A 20,336-nucleotide genomic window follows, 5' to 3' on the forward strand; every position below is an offset into this window, starting at 1 on the left:
ATCCCGCAATCGGCCCCTGACCATGATTTCACGTTGGCGGGCCAATTAAGGCCTGCCCATGCATGAAACGCAGCTCCTCACAGGTCGTGAAGGGCTGAGCGGGGGCAGGGGTCTGTCAGGAGCCTGGTCCAATGACGACCCGGCAGGCGGTTTAAAATAGCCCAGGCAGCCCCTGGAAGGCTGCCAAAGAAGAATGTGTTAGCAAAGTGATGGAGTTGAGTGCAGCTGGAAATGCCAGGCGGGAGGGCAGGTTGGGTGGGCACTCGGACCCCACTTTTCAGATGAGTGCCTTGTGGTCCTCCTGGAGGAGGTGGCTGCCAGGAGGGACACCCTTGTCCCCAGAGATGGGAGGAGGAGGCCACTGCACCTCACAAAGAGGGCATGGGAGGAGGTGGTGGTGCTGGTCAGCAGCCATAACATGGTATGGTGCACATGGGTGCAGTGCCGGGAGAGGTTCAATGACCTGCTGCGCTCAGGAAGGGAGAGTTCCGTGTTGGTATGGGTCAGTGTCCAGAAGTGTTAAGGTGTGGCCGTCTTCTCCGTGGTCCTCATGGGTGTTAGAGTCTGAGTGCCAACCATCAATGACGCCGGAGCTGGCCAAGGGACTGAGCCCTGGTTGCTTGGACTGAGTGCCTTGCGGCTCGAGGGCCAGGACTTGGATGTGCCCTGCGAGGTGTTCCTCAGGTGGGGCTGGCCAGGCTGCAATGGCGCTGCAGGTAGAGAGTGGACTAATCAATGCTCCTTTGTCCTTTCAGGAGAAGACAAGCCATAACCAAGCAGAGAGAGCACATATAGGTGGAGGCCTGCCTAATCTGCAGCTCACCAGGTTTGAGCAGGATGCCCTTGAGCTGGAGAGCCAGCACGCTCCATTAGCGACTGGGCGTGGAGAGACAAAGGTAGCAGCGCAGTGCACAGAGGTGAGAGTTTCAGATTGTGCAAACATTCTTGTGTAGTCTCTTCATTGATGGGAGCCTTAAACCTGGAGTCCCCATTGATCATTGAAAGATGATGGCACCAAGATGCAGATCTCCATTGTCTCACCAGGGTGCCTGGCATGCACAGTGACAGTATGGTGATTTTAACTAATGACATGTCCTTGTTCTCCCTTTTAGATTTGCCAGCATACACTTGCTCTCTGGACCCCGAAGGGCCCCCCCCCACCCACCCGACGCCGGAGGACCTCTGGGCTTCACTAGCACCTGTGTCACACCCGCTCTCTGAAGCAGACACCAGCACAGATACCAGCACTTCGGTGGGCATTAGATTGGCGGCTAGAATGTCAGTGAGGGCACTTCACTCGCTTGAGAGGCAGAGAGTGCCCATGGCACAGGCAGTCAGAGGACTGCTGGGGACCAGGATGATTTAAGGTAAGGGGCAGGAGGTTTAGAGGGGATGTGAGGAAGAATTTTTTCACCCAGGGGGTGGTGGGAGTCTGGAACTCACTGCCTGAAAGGGTGATAGAGGCAGGAACCCTCATAATATTTAAGAAGTATTTGGATACGCACTTGCGATGCCATGGCATACAAGGCTTTGGACCTAGTGCTGGAAAATGGGAGTAGAATAGTTAGGTACTTGTTTGACTGGCGCAGGCTCGATGGACCGAAGGGCCTTTTTCAGTGCTGTGGAACTCTGTGACGCTCAGTTGAAGGCAGATGATTAGCCTCTGGAGTTATCCATTAGGCGGCAGATGCTGGATGTCCAGTGAGATTTGCAGGAGGATGTGGTGGAGATCCATGAAGGTCTGAGTGCCATGGTCTCTGTTGTGAAGGAGTCCATGCAGAGCGTGAGCACTGAGTTGGCCCTCAAGTCCAAGAACAATGCCTCCTCCATGGAGAGAGCAGTGACGCATGGAGAAGCAGCTCCAGGGATAGAAAGAGGAGTTCCTGGGGTTGTACTTGGACCCGCAAGCCCTCACACAGGCAATGACCTCCGGTGGCCGGTGTGGGAGATGGAGGAGGAGTGTCCCAGTTAGGTGCCCGTCCATCAATAGCGAGCAGGGAGGTCCAGAGCGACCTCACGTTGGCACATGAGCAGCTTGTCATCTCTGCTGGTTCCTCTCAGGGTGTTCTGGATGACGGCAGCAACTCCTTCACCCCTCCACCAGTGACCCTCACATCCGATGAGGCTGCAATGACTGGGAAGATGCCATCTATGACACTGGCCACTCCCATCCAGGCGGGACCAGCACAGGATCCACCAAGGTCATCAAGGCCAATAAGACAGCAGAGTCAGCAGGCTGTCTCTAATGCCGGTCTAAGTGAGGGGGAGGCACCAAGACGTAGCATCCACAAACATAAGTTAAAGGCACCATGAGCACAAGAGAGACAGCTCACGGGTGATCTTCTGTTCATTTATGTTTAGTTTATGTGTCTGCTGGTGTGGACATCAACACCAGTAATGGTAATGTCATTATGCTTTCATTGTGACAATAACATTAAATTTGCTTTGATTTTGATGGCCTGAGTATGCTTCACCTTTTTTCTTTCTGGTACAGGGTACGCCAGTATGTAATGCTGGATGTGAGTGGCTCAATACTTTATTGCACAGGCATTGAGTGGACTTTGGGTGCAAATGAAAGTGTCATTTCAAGCATCCGGGGTGGAGAAAGCAGCCCTGGCATGAGGTGGATCTTTGCAGATCTTTGGCAGCCTAGCTGAAGGAGCATTGGATCAAGGAGTCCCTGGTGACCCTGCCTCCCCTGGTTACTGAGGTCTGCCTCCACACCCTCAGTGTTCTCCTCACTGTGCTCCTCTTCTGACTCATTACTGGATTCATCACCTGTGGCCTGTGGAGCTGTGTCAAGATCCTCTTCCTCCAGTGGGTCCCCCCTTGCCAGTGCCAGATTGTGGAGAGCGCAGCATGAAACCACTATCAGTGACACCCGCTCTGGGGGGTATTGTAGTGCACCCCCTGAACGGTCCAGGCATCAGAAGCACATCTTAAGAAGACCTATGGTTCTCTCTTCTACCACTGCCCTTGTGGAGGCATGAATCCTATTGTAATGCTGCTCTGCCTCTGTCTTGGATGGCAGAGAGGCATCATGAGACACATTTTGAGGGGACAGCCCTTGTCACCCAGTAGCCATCTATCCAGTTGGGCTATAGCACTGAAGAGCCTCAGCACCTGGGAGTGTCTGAGGATGTAACCGTCATGGGAGCTGCCTGGGTATCTTGCACAGACTTGCAGAATATGCATCCTGTGGTCACACACTATCTGCACGTTCATGGAGTGGAAGCCCTTCCTGTTGACGAAGGCACCCAGCTGACCCGCTGAGGGTATACGTGTGCAGTCTATTGCACCCTGGACGCGGGGCAACCCAGCAATCGCTACAAAGCCTCTGACTCGCTCAGCCTGGCTGGCCTTGTCTGTACGGTAAAGCATAAAGGTCAGTACCTGTCTGAACAGAGCTTCTGTCACCAGCTTGATGCAGCTGTGGACAACTGATTGGGGGACTCCACACAGATCACCCACTGAGCCCTGTGACCTTCAGAGCCACTGGCATGGGGTGTCCACCTACACCGTCAGAGCTGATCTCAGGCCGATCATCTGACAAATGGATGTCACTGTCTCCCTTGAGAGGCGGAGCCTCCTTTGGCATTGCACCTCAGACATGTTGAGGTAGCTGTGTCGCCGCCTATAAACCCTGATAACAGGACAGTGGCATCTTCTGTGGCCCCTTCCACCTTGGGCTTCCTGTTGGCCCTGCACCCCTGTGCCTGCGCCTCTCCTCCCACAGGTACCTCCCCTGGAGGTACATTGGAACACCTGGCTTCCTCTCCCTTCTGCCCCTTTTTTCCTCCTCAGAGGAGGTGCCTCCAGCAGAGAACCACAATCCCCATTACCAGGGTAACAGAAGGCTGTCTGATACCTGGAAGGGTCCACACGGTCTGAATCCTCTGGTATCTTGGAGATACCAATAAGTCCTGAAATGAAGCCTGGAAATGCTAAGAATGAAACCCCGAACAGGGATGAAGCTGTCAAGTGCCAATAAACAACCAGCAGCAAACTATCTCCAAAACTCCTCACTACTCACACTGGCAATGCTGCTGACCCTTTTTATCCCACCCTTGGATGAGGTTTTTGAAATTGTCGGATGCCCCCCTGCCCGTTTTGCCCGTGTGACGAGCGCGAAATTGCATGGGCAATGTAAAATACAACTTAATTGCCTTTTTCATGGCCTTAACTGGCCTAGTAATTGATGGTAGGCGCGACTCCAGTCACCAACTGAAACTACATCGCCTGACATCATCACGCGCTATTTTATGCTCGAGCGTGTCTGGCATGTGGCCGCAAGCCGAGCGAAAAATTCTGCCCATTAGGTCAGATGACCAAAAGCTTGGTCAAAGAGGTAGGCTTTAAGACGCATCTTCAAGGAGGAACGTGGTGTAGAGAGACGGAGACCTTATAGAGGAAATTCCAGAGCTTAGGGCTGAGACAGCTGAAGGCACAGCCACCGAAGGTGGAGCAACTGAACCTGGAGTGGCCAAGTGGAAAGAATTGGAGGAACTCAAGATATCTCCGAGAGTTGTGCAGCTGGAGGAGATTACAGAGGGATTTGAAAACAAGGATGAGAGTTTTAAAATCTAGATGTTGCTTTACCAGGAGCCAAAGGCGGTCTGAGAGCATGGGTGATAGGGGAACGGAACTTGCTGGGAGTTAAGACAGGGGCATCAGAGTTTTGGATAACCTCAAGTTTACGGAGGGTATAACATGGGAGACGGCCAGGAGTGCGTTGGAATAATCGAGTCTAGAGGTAACGAAGGCAAGGATGAGGGTTTCAGCAGTAGATGAGCTGAGACAAGGGTGAAGTTGAGCGATGTTACAGAGGTGGAGGTGGGTGGTCTTAGTGATGGTGCGAATATGTGGCTGGAAGCTCATCTTGGGATCAAATGTGACACCAATGTTGCAAACAGGCTGGCTTAACCTCAGACTGTTGCCAGGGAGAGGGAAGAGTCAGTCGCTAGGGAATGAAGTTTGGAGTAAGGACTGAAAACAATGGCTTCAGTCTTCCCAATATTTAAGAACAAAGAGCAAATTAAGTACAGCACAGGAAGAGGCCCTTCGGCCCTCCAAGCCTGCGCCAATCATATTGCCTGTCAAACTAAAACATTTTGCACTTCCGGGGTCTGTATCCCTCCATTCCCATCCTATTCATGTATTTGTCAAGCTGCCTCTTAAACACCACTATCATACCTGCTTCCACCACCTCCTCTGGCAGCGAATTCCAGACACTCACTACCCTCTAAAAAACTTGCCCCGCACATCTCATCTAAAGTTTTCTCCTCTCACCTTAAATCTATGTCCCCTAGTAATTGACTCTTCCACCCTGGGAAAAAGCTTCTATCTACTCTGTCCATGCCACTCATAATTTTGTAAACTTCTATCAAGTCGCCCCTCAATCTCCGTCGCTCTAGTGAGAACAATCCGAGTTTCTCCAACCTCTCCTCATAGCTAATAACCTCCAGACCAGGCAGCATCCTGGTAATTTGATTGGAGGGAATACCTGCTCATCCAGTACTGCATGTTGGATAAGCAATCCGATAATTGAGCAACAGTGGAGGAGTTGAGAGAGGTGGTGGTGAGGTAGAGCTGGGTGTCGTCAGTATACGTGTGAAAGCTAATACCGTGTCTTTGGATGATGTTGCTGAGCGGCAACGTGTAGATGAGAAATAGGAGGGGGTCAAGGATAGATCCTTAGGGACACTGGAGGTAATGGTGTGGGAGCAGGAAGAGAAGCCATTGCAAGTGATTCTCTGGCTATGATTAGATAGATAAGAATGGTGAATGAGGAATGAAGAATGTTGAACTTTTTTACGATACTAGTTTAGTCTCAAATTGGGTATTGTGCGGACAGCAGGAAGGATGTGAATGGATTGGAGACAGTGCAGAAAGGATTCACGAGAATGGTTCCTGGGATGAGGCACTTCAGTTACGAAGATGGATTGGAGAAGTTGGGACTCTTTTCCTTGAAGAGAAGGTTGAGAGGAGATTTGATTCAAAATTCAAATCACCAGAGGTCTAGACAGAGTAGATAGAGAGAAACAGTTCCCCACTTGTGAAAGGATCGAGAACGAGAGGCCACAGTTTAAGGCAACTGGCAAAAGAAGCAATAGCGACATGAGGAAAACCCTTTTCAAGCAGCGAGTGGTTAAGGTCTGGAATACTCTGCGGAGAGTGTGGTGGAGGCAGATTCAATCGAAACACTCAAAAGGGAATTAGACTGCTTTCTGAAAAGGAAGAATGTGCAGGGTTACAGGGAGAAGGCAGGAGAATGGCACTAGGGGAAATGCTCAGTCAAAGAGCTGGTGCAGGCATGATGGGCTGAATGACCTCTGCCTGTGCTGTAATAATTCTGTGAAGAATGGAACTGGGTGAGAGCAATCCCACCCAGCTGGATGACAGTGGAGAGGGGTTGGAGGAGGAAGGTGTGGTCACCCAAGTCAAAAGCTGCAGACAGGTCGAGAAGGACAAGGAGGGAAAGTTTACCCTTGTCACAGTCACAGAGGATGTCATTTGTTTTGGTACATGCGCATAAACCTGATTGGAGGGATTCAAACATGGAACTCCAGGAAAGATGGGGATGGATTTGGGAAGCGAAAGGGAGGTTTGAGGTGGGGTAGTATTTTAATGGATAGTGGGATCAATGGTTGGGTTTTTTTGAGGAGAGGGGTGATGATGGTCGATAGAAAGGAGAGAAGGACAACACCTGAAGAGAGAGAGAACAGTTGACAATGCCAGCTAACAAGGAGACCAGGAGGTTCGGTTCAGTGATCAGCAGTTTAATGGGAATAAGATCGAGGAAGCACAAGGTGGGACTTACGGACAAGTTGAGCTCAGAGAGGTCAAAGAGCAACCATCTACAAAACAATGTAATGGGGACTATAAAGCCCTAGGGCTACCATACTGACACCCCCTCCCAAGAAATAGGGACTGACATCCCTTCCTCAGGAAACAGGAACCCCAGACTGACACCCCTCCCCGAGGAAATAGAGATCCCAGACTGACACCCCTCCCCCAGGAAACAGGGACCCCAGACTAACACCCCTCCCCCAGGAAACAGGGACCCCAGACTAACACCCCTCCCCCAGGAAACAGGGACCCCAGACTGACACCCCTCCCCCAGGAAACAGGGACCCCAGACTAACACCCCTCCCCCAGGAAACAGGGACCCCAGACTAACACCCCTCCCCCAGGAAACAGGGACCCCAGACTGACACCCCTCCCCCAGGAAACAGGGACCCCAGACTAACACCCCTGCCCCAGGAAACAGGGACCCCAGACTAACACCCCTTCCCCAGGAAACAGGGTGTTTCACAGATAAAAACTAGCTGTGACAACAATCAAAGGCACAAATAGATTCATAAATAATTTGAACTCTCTCTGAACACTTGAACCATGGGCATCCTATATGGGGAGTTAGTGGCATAGTAGTAATGTCACTGGACTGGGAATCCAGAGGCGCAGGCTAATGCTCTGGGATATGGGTTCAAATCCTACCATGGTAGCTGGTGAAGTTTGAATTCAATCAATAAATTCTAGAATAAAAAGCTAATCTCAGTAATGGTGACCATGAAACTACCATCGATTGTGGCTAAAATCCATCTGGTTTACTAATATCATTTAGGGATGTAAATCTGCCAACCTTACCCAATCTGGCTCCAGCCCACAGCTATATGGTGACTCTTAAATACCCAATGCCTAGCAAGCAACTCAGTTCGAGGGCAATCAGGGATGGGCAAAATATGTTGTCCTTGCCAGTGACACCCACATCCCGTGAAAGAATCAAAAGAAAGTCCTGCAGTCCCGGCAGAATGGCTCCTTTAAGCTGCGTTCAGACAGTATTAGAGGAATTTACATACAAAAACAGCCCAATCAGCTCAGCAACCCTGAGTCTCTGCCAGTGTTTATCCTCCTCGAGCTTCCTCCCATCCCTCTTCTATCTCACCCTATCAGCATGTTCTTCTTTCCATTTCTTCCTCATGTTTATTGAGTCTCCCAAATAACATATTTATAACATTCGCCTCAAACACCACCTGTTCAGTGAGTACCACATTCTAACTACTCTCTGGTTACAGAGAGCCACCCTGGCTATTCCAACCCCTCTCCCCACCTCTGCCCACACCCCCACTTGCTCCATCACTTACTCAGATCGGGGAGGTGATGGAGGGTGTCTCCATCCACCCCCAGCTCATCCTCTCTGCACACATCAGCTTCAGAGTCACCCTGGGTGAGGGGCCTGGACCTCTTCTGGAACATCTTCCATAACCGAGCTGGGGCAGGCCTGGGATCAGAGGGCAGGGACCTGCTCCATAAATCCAATGCTTTTAGAAAGGCCTTTTCCTGAACCGGGGGCTCCAGCAGCTCACACAGACTGATAGAGCAAATGGAAATCACTGAGAAACATACAGTGAGCTGACCCAGAGCAGCCATTGCTGGCTCCAAGACTCAAGGAGTGTTTATGAATAGTGAGAAACTGACCAGCCTCAACAACCCTGCTGATTGGCGATTAATGCTCTCTATCTCACTTTGCAATTACCATTTCATTAGGAAGCTCCCAGGGGCAGCCTCACATTCTGGGGCTGGGGGATTGGGAAACTTGGGGCTTCTCTCCCTCCCTCAACCAGATTGAATCCTGACTGCTCGTGTCCCTGGATCTGAAGGTCTGAAATCTGCTGCCATCATATATCAATTCTCCCCTGTGGTTAGTATTCAGTGACACTTCAAAGTGGCTGATTGAGGGTGTTTGTATCTGAAAGGCATTTCCCCTCAATCTCAGACAATCATTGGTAATGTTAGCAGCTAGTCCAGGCATTGCACAAACTGCAAGCGACCAAACTTTTCATTTACATTGTCACCACTCTGATTTGTTTGAAGGGGAGTAATCACTGCTACATGGCCTTATTTTATAGGTTAGGAACTGGACAAGGCCATTTAGCCCCTCAAGCTCATTTAAGCCATTTAATTAGATCATGGCTGATCTGTATTTTAACTCCATTTACACGTGTTGGTTCTGAAATCCTTACCTCACAAAAAATCTACCAATCTCAGTTTCAACAGTTTTTTGGGGGACAGAGTTCCACTACCCTTTGTGTGAAGAAGTGCTTATCCCAACATCGCCCCTGATTGGTGTGACTCTAATTTTAAGGTTATGTTGCCTTGTTCTAGACTCCCCCACCTGAGAAAGTAATTTCTCCTTATCTAACCTATCAAATCCTTTAATCACTTAAAATACTTCAATTAGATCACTCTTTAATCTATGAGACTCAATGAAATATAAACCTAGCCTGTGCAGCCAGTTCACAGAATTTTAACCCTTTCAGCCATGTTATCATCCCGGTGAATCTGCTGAATACCTTCCAAAGTCAATTTATCCTTCTTGAGGAGTGGTGCCCAGGTCTGAATGCTGTTACTCCAGATGGTCTAACCAGAGATTTATAAAACCAACAGCACTTCCACCCCTTTGTATTCCAGCTTCTTTAAGATAAAGCTCAACATTCCATTAATCTTTGTGAATTTTTTTGTATCTGTTCATTAACTTTGTGATTTTTGTACTTGGATTTCCTAAACCTCTCTGCTCCCTTACAGCTCCTAACTTCTCATCCTTTAGAAAATACTCTGTGTCTCCTTCTTGAGTCTAAAGAATGGTTTTAAATTTCTGCTGCCAGCTTGATTTCCTTCAGATTGACAGGAATACACACTTCAGTCTAGGAGAACCCACAGGAGGCGTCTGAGTTAAAGGGGGACTTATGATGTTAACATCAAGTCCAGCAGTGACTGTCTGGGATAGAGAGGAAAATCCTTTCAGATGCAAACACCCTCATCTAGCCCCTTTGAAGTACCACTGATTACTAACCATAGGTGAGAATTGATATATGTTGGCAGCTGATTTCAGACCATCAAACCCAGGGACACCAGCAGTTAGGATCTCATCTGGTTGAGGGAGGGAAGCTCCCAGCCCCAGGAAGAGAGGCTGCCCCTGAGAGCTCCCTATTGAAATGGTAATTCCGTTGAGAGAGAGAGTTTTAATCATCAATCAGCAGGGCTGTTGAGGCTAGTCCTGGTTTGTAACAGGAGCTGAGCCCAGGTTTCTCACTATTCACTAACACTCCTCGAGTCTTGGAACCAGCAATGGCTGCTCTGGGTCAGCTCACTGTATGTTTCTCAGTGATTTCCATTTGCTCTGTCAGTCTGTGTGAGCTGCTGGAGCCCCCGGTTCAGGAAAAGGCTTTTCTAAAAGCATTGGGTTTATGGAGCAAGCCCCAGCCCTCTGATCCCAGGCCTGTCCCAGCTCGGTTATGGAAGATGTTCCAGAGAAGGTCCAGGCCCCTCACCCAGGGTGAATCTGAAGCTGATGTGTGCAGAATGGAAGAGTTGGGGGTGGATGGAGACACCCTCCGTCACCTCCCCGATCTTGGTAAGTGATCCTAACATGGGGCAAGTGGGTGTGTGGGCAGGGGTAGAGAGGGGTTTGGAATAGCCAGGGTGGCTCTCTGTACCTAGAGAGTGGTTAGAATGTGGTACTCACTGCACATGGAGCGGTTGAGGTGAATATTACAGATACATTTGAGGGGAGACTTAAAAAACCCATGAGGGAGAAATGAAGAGAAGGATATGCTGATAGGGTGTGATGGAAGAGGGATGGGAGGAAGCTCGAGGAGGCTAAACACAGGCAGAGACTCTTAGTTGCTGAGCTGATTGGGATGTTTCTGTATGTAAATTCTCTGTAATACTGTCTGAACGGTGGCTGAAACCCTTAAAGGAGCCATACTGCTCCTGTCCTGCCAGGGTCTCCAGGATACTCACAGTTCGATTGTCCAGAGGGCACTCAAATAACTTGTAAATCTATTTGTACCTTTTAATTATTGTCACAACCAGTCCTTGCCTGGGAAATTACTGTTTCCTGACGGGGAGGTGTCAGTTTGAGGGGCCCTGTTTGTGAGTGCAGGAACAGAGGGAACTCCGGGTATATGTGCACAAATCATTGAAGGTTGCAGGGCAGGTTGAGAACGAGGTTGTTAAAGCACATGGGATCCTAGGCTTTATAAGTTTCCGCATAACATTAAAATACAAGTTATATTCAACCTGTATAAAACACTGGTTCAGCCTCAGCTGGAGTATTGCGTCCAGTTCTGGGCATCACACTTTAGGAAGGATGCGAAGGCTTTAGAGAGAAAGTGCAGAAGAAATTCACAAGAATGGTTCCGGGGATGAGGAACTTCAGTTATGTAGATAGTTTGGAGAATTTGGGACTGTTTCCCTGGAGGAGAAGGTTGAGAGGAAATTTGATAGAGGTTGTCTGGACAGGTTGATACGGAGAAACTGTTCCATTGGTGGAAGGATCAAAAACCAGAGGACACAGATTTTAAAGAGATTTGGAAAGGAAGCAATGGAGACATGAAGGAAACCTTTTTGTATGCAGTGTTTGTTAGAATCTGGAACCCACTGCCTGAAAGTGTGATGGAGGCAGGGTCAAGCGTAGCTTTCAACGGGGAATAGGGTAATTACCTGAAGACAAAAAGTTTGCAGGGTGAGAGGCAATAGGTGAGTTGCTCTTTGAAAGCCAGCGCAGATTACTGGGATGGATGGCCTCCTTTTGTGCTATAACCATTTTAGGACTATATTCAATGATTCTGAGGGGGGGTGGGTGGGGTAATGGGGATCGGTCAGTGGGGGTCTCCCAATTTCCTGGGCTTGTGCATGTGAGGATGGTAGCTCCTTCTGAGGATGGTAGCTCCCTTCATGTTGACAGAACAGTCAGTATAGGTGCCCCCTGGGATGTATTGACCTTTACTCATTGTCAGTTGCTCTGATGATGAACTCTTTGACATTCTCTTGTGTCAGGTGGTCCAATCTCTGGACTGGGATCGCTGCCATTGCTGTGCATGTGGAGACGGCTTTACTTCAACCTGTCAGTGCTGGAAGAAGTGGAGGAGCTCACACTAGCCCAGTTGGAGCTCACCCTCCTCGGAGATCCCTACCCAATCCCTGGGACAGCTGCAACCTGCACCCTGTCCATTTGGAAGATGGAAGAGACCCCCAACTCCAGGCAGCAACTCATCGCCTCGCAGTCCTTCCAGACCTTGCACAGCTCCCTCTACTTCAACCTGACTCAGATTACTAGGGCCTGGAGACGCCAGAGCAGTAACCAGGGGGCACTCCTGGAGGTGGGCAGCTCCTCGATGGGGGATGCGCGGGCACCAAGCCCAGCCTGCGCCCGGATCGCCCGGGATCTGCACATCTCCCTGTTGGTGGTGACCCTGAATCGAGAGAAATGCAAAGCGTCCAGGAGGAAGAGGAGATCCTTTCAGCTGCCCCTCGCGTTCAGCCGCGTCTGCAAACGGAGGAGGCTCCACATCCAGTTCAAGGACGTAGGCTGGCAACACTGGATCATCGCCCCCCAGGGTTACATGGCCAACTATTGCCATGGGGAGTGCCCTTACCCCTTGAGCGAGAGTCTGAATGGCACCAACCATGCCATTCTGCAAACACTGGTGCACGCCACTGACCCTGACCACACCCCCCAACCCTGCTGTGTCCCCATTAAACTCTCCCCTATTTCCATGCTTTATTACGATAACAATGACAATGTGGTTTTGAGACATTATGATGATATGGTGGTGGATGAGTGTGGTTGTAGATAAAATCTACTCTGGGTGAAGTTGTTTTTAACTCTGTTGCAGTACTGGTCTCCCTCTTTTAGCAATCTTTATCATGTTTTCCCCCACAATAAATCTTTGCTTTCTAACAATTATGCTTTTATTTTCGGGTGAAGAGTGTAAACTTGGATTTTGTCTTTAACTCCAGAGAATGAGTGGGTGACAATGTTACAGATTTTTCCAGCTGGCTTCCCTGAGCAGTATTGATGGTTGAGCCTCGTTCATTTGAATGGTCACTTGCAGAGCAGGTTAAGAATATCCTGTGTAATCCTGGACATGTTCATCCATGATTCATCACAATGAAAGGGTCAGATACTAACTACTTGACTGTAGAAATTGATGCAAAGTTATGATTACATTTGGAGGTTCATTTTGACTTTGATTTACAAAAAAATCTCTAAATAAACTTTGGTCACATTTCTTCTGCGTAATGAGTTGAACAGTTAACGTAAACAGAATGAACCTGCTTTGTGCATTCTGTTAAAAATAGAACTCTTGTGCTGTGTCTAGACTGAGCCTTTTCTTGTTGTCTGATGTGATACACAGAGAAACATTTTGAAAACTTAAGACCTCCATAGTGTAGATCGTGGCATATAAGTTGACCTTTGAAGTTTTGTAAAATCCTTTGAAAAACAGGGGCTGACTTCTATGCCATAAAATGTGAACCGCCAGCGTTTGTGCAGGAGGGCCCATTTTTGTTCAGCAGCCACGCTCTGCTCTGTGTGGGCATGTGTTAAGCTCCTGTGCACCTTCTTGGCAATATGGCTATATCACCTGTTTTAACCAAATGCGCTGATTTATAAGGCTAGTGTAACCCTAAACACATATCCCTGAGTTGAAAAATTGCGGCCAACTCATGCGAGTATAGCTCTCAACATGCATTCATTAGCTAAAAAATGCAGGGGCGGTGGGGGTTGATACAGGCCTAAACCTACATTTTGGTGCTGAATAAATGGGGTCATATTATACACCAGGTTGATTTATACGCTGTGATCTATGGTAATTATCGTCTTATATGTAATAAATCTGCACTCTACTCATTGAAGGCTATGAGGGTGAAAGGTTTAATTAGCTTCCCTCCACAAACTCTATATGCTAGGGGAGGGTAGCATAGTGATAATGTTACTGGACTAGTAATCCAGAGACCCAGACTCATGTTCCAGTGGCATAAGTTCAAATCCCACCACATACAGCAGCTAGGGAAAATGTAAACTGAATTAATTAATAAATCGAATAAAATGCAGTCTAAATAATTTTAAAAACTATCTGATTGTTATGAAAACCCACTTGTTTCACTAATGTCCTTCAAGGAAGGAAATCTGCCATCCTTACCGGGTCTGGTCTACATGCGATTCCAGACCCACAGCAATGTGGTTGACTCTTAAATAGCATCTGAAATGGCCTAGCAAGTCATTCAGCTGTATCAAACTGCTACATAAGCGTGGGTGTACCTACACCACATGGACTGCAGCGGTTCAAGAAGGCGGCTCACCACCACCTTGAGGCCACTTAGGAATGGGCAATAAATGCTGGCCTTACCTGTGATGCTCACAGCCCGAGAATGAATTTTAAAGGCACTGATTCTATTCCTCTCGCTGTCCGCTGTTTCAGCTTGAACAAACTAAGTTCAGTGTTCCATTCTGCCTTGAACTGAGCTTCATTTCTGCTCCATCATAAAGATTTCCTACTTGTACCTCTGTAAAATCTCTATCCTCATTCCTATCAAAGCCTATGTATTGCTGAAATCCTCACCCATGCTTTAGCCACCTCCAGATTTGACGATTCCAGTATGCCAGCTTAATGATCCAGGGCTTGTGAACTTAACTCGTCAAAAAACACTGCTGCCTGTATCAGTCCTTTTCACCTATCACCCCTCTCTAATTTTGTTACCCATAGGTATTAAGGGATATGGAGTTACGTCACAACTCAGCCACAACCTCATTGAAAGATTCTGGAGCAAGGCCTATTCCTCTTTCTCCTTTCCCTCTCTATCTCTGCAACCCTCTCTGTCCTCAAAACCCCTTACACATCCCACCTCCCCTCTTTGCCTAACATGACAGGGAAACACACCAATAGTACTGAGTACACACAGCTGCTTTCTTGCCTGCATGTGAGAAAGGCTTTGTTCACAGTTACTTGTGCTGAGAGGGTATTTTGTGCACTTTGGAAGTTTCACAGAAACGTAGAATATTGCTAAAAAGAGGGACATGTTGCGGAAGCTTTTTATCTTACACTCATCAGGACAAACACCAGAATGCCAAAAAAAATTGGCCAATCAGAGTCAACTTGTCATCCAATCAGTACCCCTTTTCTTTTCTAGTATAAATTGTTGTGATTGTTTGAAATTTGGCATTCTTGTGTTTGTCCTGGTGAGTGCAAGATGAAAAGCTTCGGTAACATATCTCTCTTTTCAGCAGTACTCAAGTTCTGTATTACCAAGTGACAATGATAGAACAGTAATTGCAGAAGGAGGCTATTCAGTCCATCGAGTCTGAGCCAGCTCTTTCAAAGAGAAATCCACTTAATGCCATTCCTCTGCTCTTTCCCCATATCCTTGCAATATTTCTCCTTTGCTCCACCAGACAGTGCATTCCAAATCCTAACCACTCATTATATAAATATTTTTTCCTCGTGTCATCTCTGGTTATTTTGACAATCACCTCGCATCTGTGCAATCTGGTTATCAAATTGTCAGCTATTGGAAACAGTTTCTCTTTATTTGCTCTATCTAAGCTCTTCATGATTTTAAATACCTCCATCAAATCTCCTTTTGGCTTTCTCTGTTCTCAGATGAACAGCCCCAAACTTCTCAAGTCTTGCTGTTCCTGCATCCGTGTTAAAATAGCACTGTTTGGTATGTATTGCCTCTCCTCGTTCTTCCCACCAAAATGAATCACTTCACACTTAAATTTCATCTGCCACAGGCCTGCCCATTCCACCAGCCTGTCTGTGTCCTCCTCACAGTTCTCAATGCTACAGTCATTATCCTCCTCACAGTTCTCAATGCTACAGTCATTATCCTCCTCACAGTTCACAATGCTAGACACTACCCTCCTCACAGTTCACAATGTTAGTCACTATCGTCCTCACAGTTCACAATGCTACAGTCATTATCCTCCTCACGGTTCACAATGCTACAGTCACTATCCTCCTCACAGTTCACAATGCTACAGTCACTATCCTCCTCACGGTTCACAATGCTACAGTCACTATCCTCCTCACGGTTCACAATGCTACAGTCACTACCCTCCTCAGTTCACAATGCTACAGTCACTATCCTCACAGTTCACAATGCTACAGTCACTACCCTCCTCACAGTTCACAATGCTAGTCACTACCCTCCTCACAGTTCACAATGCTACAGTCACTATCATCCTCAGTTCACAATGCTACAGTCACTATCCTCACAGTTCACAATGCTACAGTCACTATCCTCCTCACAGTTCACAATGCTACATTCACTATCCTCACAGTTCACAATGCTACAGTCACTATCCTCACAGTTCACAATGCTACAGTCACTACCCTCCTCACAGTTCACAATGCTACATTCACTATCCTCACAGCTCACAATGCTACAGTCACTATCCTTCTCACAGTTCACAATGCTACAGTCACTATCCTCACAGTTCACAATGCTACATTCACTATCCTCACAGTTCACAATGCTACAGTCACTATCCTCACAGTTCACAATGCTACAGTCACTATCCTCACAGTTCACAATGCTACAGTCACTACCCTCCTCACAGTTCACAATGCTACATTCACTATCCTCACAGTTCACAATGCTACAGTCACTATCCTCCTTATAGTTCCTAATACTACAGTTTTGTGTCCAACCTTCTGGAGGTTTAGAGTCTGATTTGCATTATTGAGCTCTGTTCTATCAGATTAGCCTGGGTTCCACTTATGCTGCTTCCATTTGGACCTCAGACAAGGACCAAGAACTAGGGATATATGTGCACATATCATTGAAAGTGCCAGTGCAGGTTGAGAAAGTGGTAAAAAAGGTATATAGTATCCCAGGTTTTACAGTGCTGCAAGAGAGTGAGGAAGTTATGATGAACATTTAAAAAAAACTTCAGCCTTAACTGGAATGTTGTATCCAATTCCGATGGTTGTGACGGCTTTAGAGATGGTACAGAAAAAAAATTATGAGAATTGTTCCAGAAATGAGGATTTCCATTTTCATGGCTAGATTGGAGAATCTGGGGCTCTTCTCCTTGAAAAAGAGAGGATACAGGTTTAAAACGATTGGCAAAAAAGCTAATTAGGCGACATAAACAAGTATCTTAAATTTTATGCAGCAAGTGGTTAGGATCTGGAAAGTGCTGATTGACTATACTGGTTCCTGGTTGAGCAGTGCATCAATTTTAAAATTCTCATCCTCAAAAATCCTTGTTTCTCCAGGCTGTTGATAAGTAGAATCGTCGAGACAATGGCATCTCCCCGTGCCCTGGCACCTTCCAAAAGCACAAGGAGGAAATTGATTGTTAAAGTCAACAATCTCCTTTATATGTTTTGTTTTGGATCCTTAAAGTAATAGGATGAATCACTGGATAACATTCATTTTGGTAGGAAGAACATGGAGAGACAATATAAAATAAGGGGTACAACTCTAAAGGGGGTGCAGGTAAAGAGGGATCTGGGTGTATATGTGCATAAGTCATTGAAGTGGCAGAACATGTCGAGAGAGCTGTTTCTAAAGCATACAGTATCCTAGGCTTTATTAATAGTGGCATAGAATACAAGAGCAAGGAGGTTATGTTGAACTTGTATAGGACACTAGTTAGACCTCAGCTGGAGTATTGTGTACAGTTCTGAGCGCCACACTATAGGAAGGATGTGAACACATTGGAGAGAGTGCAGAAGAGGTTTACAAAAATGGTTCCAGGGATGAGAAACTTGTTATGAAGATAGATTGGAGAGGTTGGGACTGTTCTCCTTGGAGAGGAGAAAGCTAAGAGGAGATTTGATAAAGGTGTTCAAAATCACGAGGGAGTTGGACAGAGTAGATAGGAAGAAACTGTTACTGCTTGTAAAAGGACCAAGAAAAAAGACAGCACAGATTTAAAGTGATTTGCAAAAGAAGCAAATGTGACGTGAGAAAAAACTTTTTCACACAATGAATGGTTCAGGTCTGGAATGCACTGCCTGGAAGTGTGGTGGAGGCAGGTTCAATCAAGGCATTCAAGAGGACATTAGATGATTAATTAAACAGAAACAATGTGCAGGGTTATGGGGAAAAGGCAGGAGAATGGCATTGAATCATAATGCTCCTTCAAAGGGCTGGTGCAGACACGATGGGCCGGATGGCCTCCTTCTGCCCTGTAACAATTCTGTGATTCTGTCAACATTTGAGACATAGGAACAGGAGTAGACCATTCAGCTCCATGAGCCTGCTCAGCCTTTGTAGATGATCTGTATCTTGATTCCATGCCACGTTTATCATTAGTAACCAAAAGCTATCAATCTTGGTTTGAAATATTTAGCTGATCCCCACTGTCAACAGCTTTTTGGGGGAGAGAGTCCCAGATTTGCACTATCCTTTGTGTGAAGGGGTGCTCCCTGACATCACCCCTGAATGTCCTACATCTAATTTTAAGATTCTGCCCCCTTGTTCTGTTCTCCCCCACCAAAGGAATTGGATTCTCTCGTCTATCCATCAACTCATTTCAACCCTTAAAAACCTCAAATGGGTCACCCTTTAATCTTCCTTATTCAATGGAATATAAGTCTGGTCTATGCAGCCTGTTCTCATAATTTAACCCATTTGGCCCAGGCTTCATTCCTATTTTTAATACACAACAATACTTGGGAGTCCCTATCCAGCCTGGCTATTTGCACTGGCATAAGGAGGGTGAAGAAATTAGTGCCAGACATGGCACCACCTTATTGCAGAAATGATCACCATTTTGTGATGCTCTTGTACGATTCACAAAAGAAACAAAAAAACAAGAGCCTTACAAACACTTTCAGTGCCTTTCACAGTCTAAAAGCAGTTTGAAACCCGATTCCAATGTTAACCGTGGATACACGCTCTCCCTGCAACCTCTCCTAAAAGTGCCTGTTGTTCTCATACCAAGGTCTCAGGTTTTGGGCAATGTCACTTTGAAGTTTGTCACTAGAAGCTGCTGAGGTAAGTCACAAGTTCTAATCAAGATCTCCTGCACCACATGCGACTTTTTGAAGGTGGTAGGGTAAATTGATAAGGCTGTTAAAAAACACATGATCCTTGATTTATTAATAGGGGAACAGAGTACAGAAGCAAGGAAGTTATGTTAAACCTTTATAGACTGCTGGGGTTAGGCCTTAACGGGTTGTTAAAGAGGGAGAATCAGTTCCACTGGCAGGAAGGTTGGTAACCAATGGACGCGGATTTAAGGTCATCAGCAAAAGAATTGTTTTTTTACATAGTGGGGTATAAACTGAAAAAAAGAGACATGCTGTCGATACTTTTTATCTTGTACTCATCCGGACAGATTCGCAAGAATACCAATGTCAAGGGAATAACAATTTATGCTGCATGAGAAGAGAGTGCTGCTTGGTTGGCAACTGGACTCTGATTGGTAGAGGCATTGCCATGGAGAATGCATTTTTCAACTCAACAAAAGTTTGGGGGACAGCCATTCCCTGGTTCATTCCCTAGGGCAATGCCTTGACAATCAGAGCCAACCTGCTTGGTTTGAATTAAACAAAAGCTTGGCAGTTAACTGTTCCCTGGTTCATTCCTCAATGAGGGGTGGAAGGCCCAGTCATCACTTGCTAGTTCGTCCCTCAGCACTTTATGGCCATGCGGCAGGTCAGCCTGGAGAATGTCGGCTCCATGCTGTTGTGGTTTCTGAGGGGTAGGGTGATGTCCGCCCCCCTGTATTATTATTCCATCCAGGAATTACAACCCTCCAGGATTGTTCTGGAGTCTCTAGGAATTGAAGATCATGTGCAACCCTGGAGAAAAATCGTTGGGGCATTAAAAGAGAGTGTTTCTTTTGTCACTTCCTTTGAATATTTCCCTTTACCAGATAGAAATATTGAAAATTGTGGGGGGGGTGGGGGAGGGGGGAAGGTTGTTTGGCTTTTGTCAAGTATCATCCAATTGTATAATGAGTCTTTTTGCTTCCCAATTGGTCTAGGAAGGCGGTACAGTCACAAGAATGGATGTGTTAGCTGACTAATGGCTGGAGCTCGGGGACAAGTCATGAGATGAAACCTCCAGAAATACATTTAATCACAGTTGAGAACAGTGATTAAGGGGTGAAGTTTCCCCAGCACATCTTTGGGGTACACACACCAATACAACACCCTGGAGCTCAGAAGTTACGGCCCCATTTCTCTGTTGGCCAACTCACTGACTTGCAGTCCTGATCGAATCACTCAAACTCATGGTGGAGACTCCCAGGATCAGTCTCCCACAAGCTGTCCTAAAAATACTGGACAAAAGGTGTCCCTTAAGGAACATGGGACAAACAGCCAAAATGAGGCACAATCCCTTGACAATTGATCACCCTGGTACTAGGCTCCAGCCCATCGGAAAGATAGTGAGGCTTCAGAAATGGTGCTACACAGGTTCAACTGGATGCTGTCTAGGCTGAGGAAATATAAATAACAAAATTGAAAATTGAATCTATTTTCGTTAGAAGGATGCGGATCATGGTTGATACTTTAGAAATGTTTAAA

At 46.9% G+C, this 20,336-nt stretch overlaps 1 protein-coding gene across 1 annotated transcript; it reads left to right on the plus strand.

Annotated features, from left to right (window-relative positions):
• The first annotated feature begins 10,362 nt into the window (after nucleotides 1-10,362).
• Nucleotides 10,363-12,641, plus strand: LOC144692052 (protein DVR-1-like). The gene is made up of 2 exons (XM_078560609.1): nucleotides 10,363-10,414; nucleotides 11,842-12,641. The coding sequence occupies exons 1-2, from the start codon at nucleotides 10,363-10,365 to the stop codon at nucleotides 12,639-12,641; spliced, it is 852 nt and encodes a 283-aa protein (XP_078416735.1).
• Nucleotides 12,642-20,336: the final 7,695 nt, after the last annotated feature.

The sequence above is a fragment of the Cetorhinus maximus genome, chromosome 16 (assembly GCF_964194155.1).
Source record: "Cetorhinus maximus chromosome 16, sCetMax3.hap1.1, whole genome shotgun sequence".
NCBI lineage: Eukaryota > Metazoa > Chordata > Chondrichthyes > Lamniformes > Cetorhinidae > Cetorhinus > Cetorhinus maximus.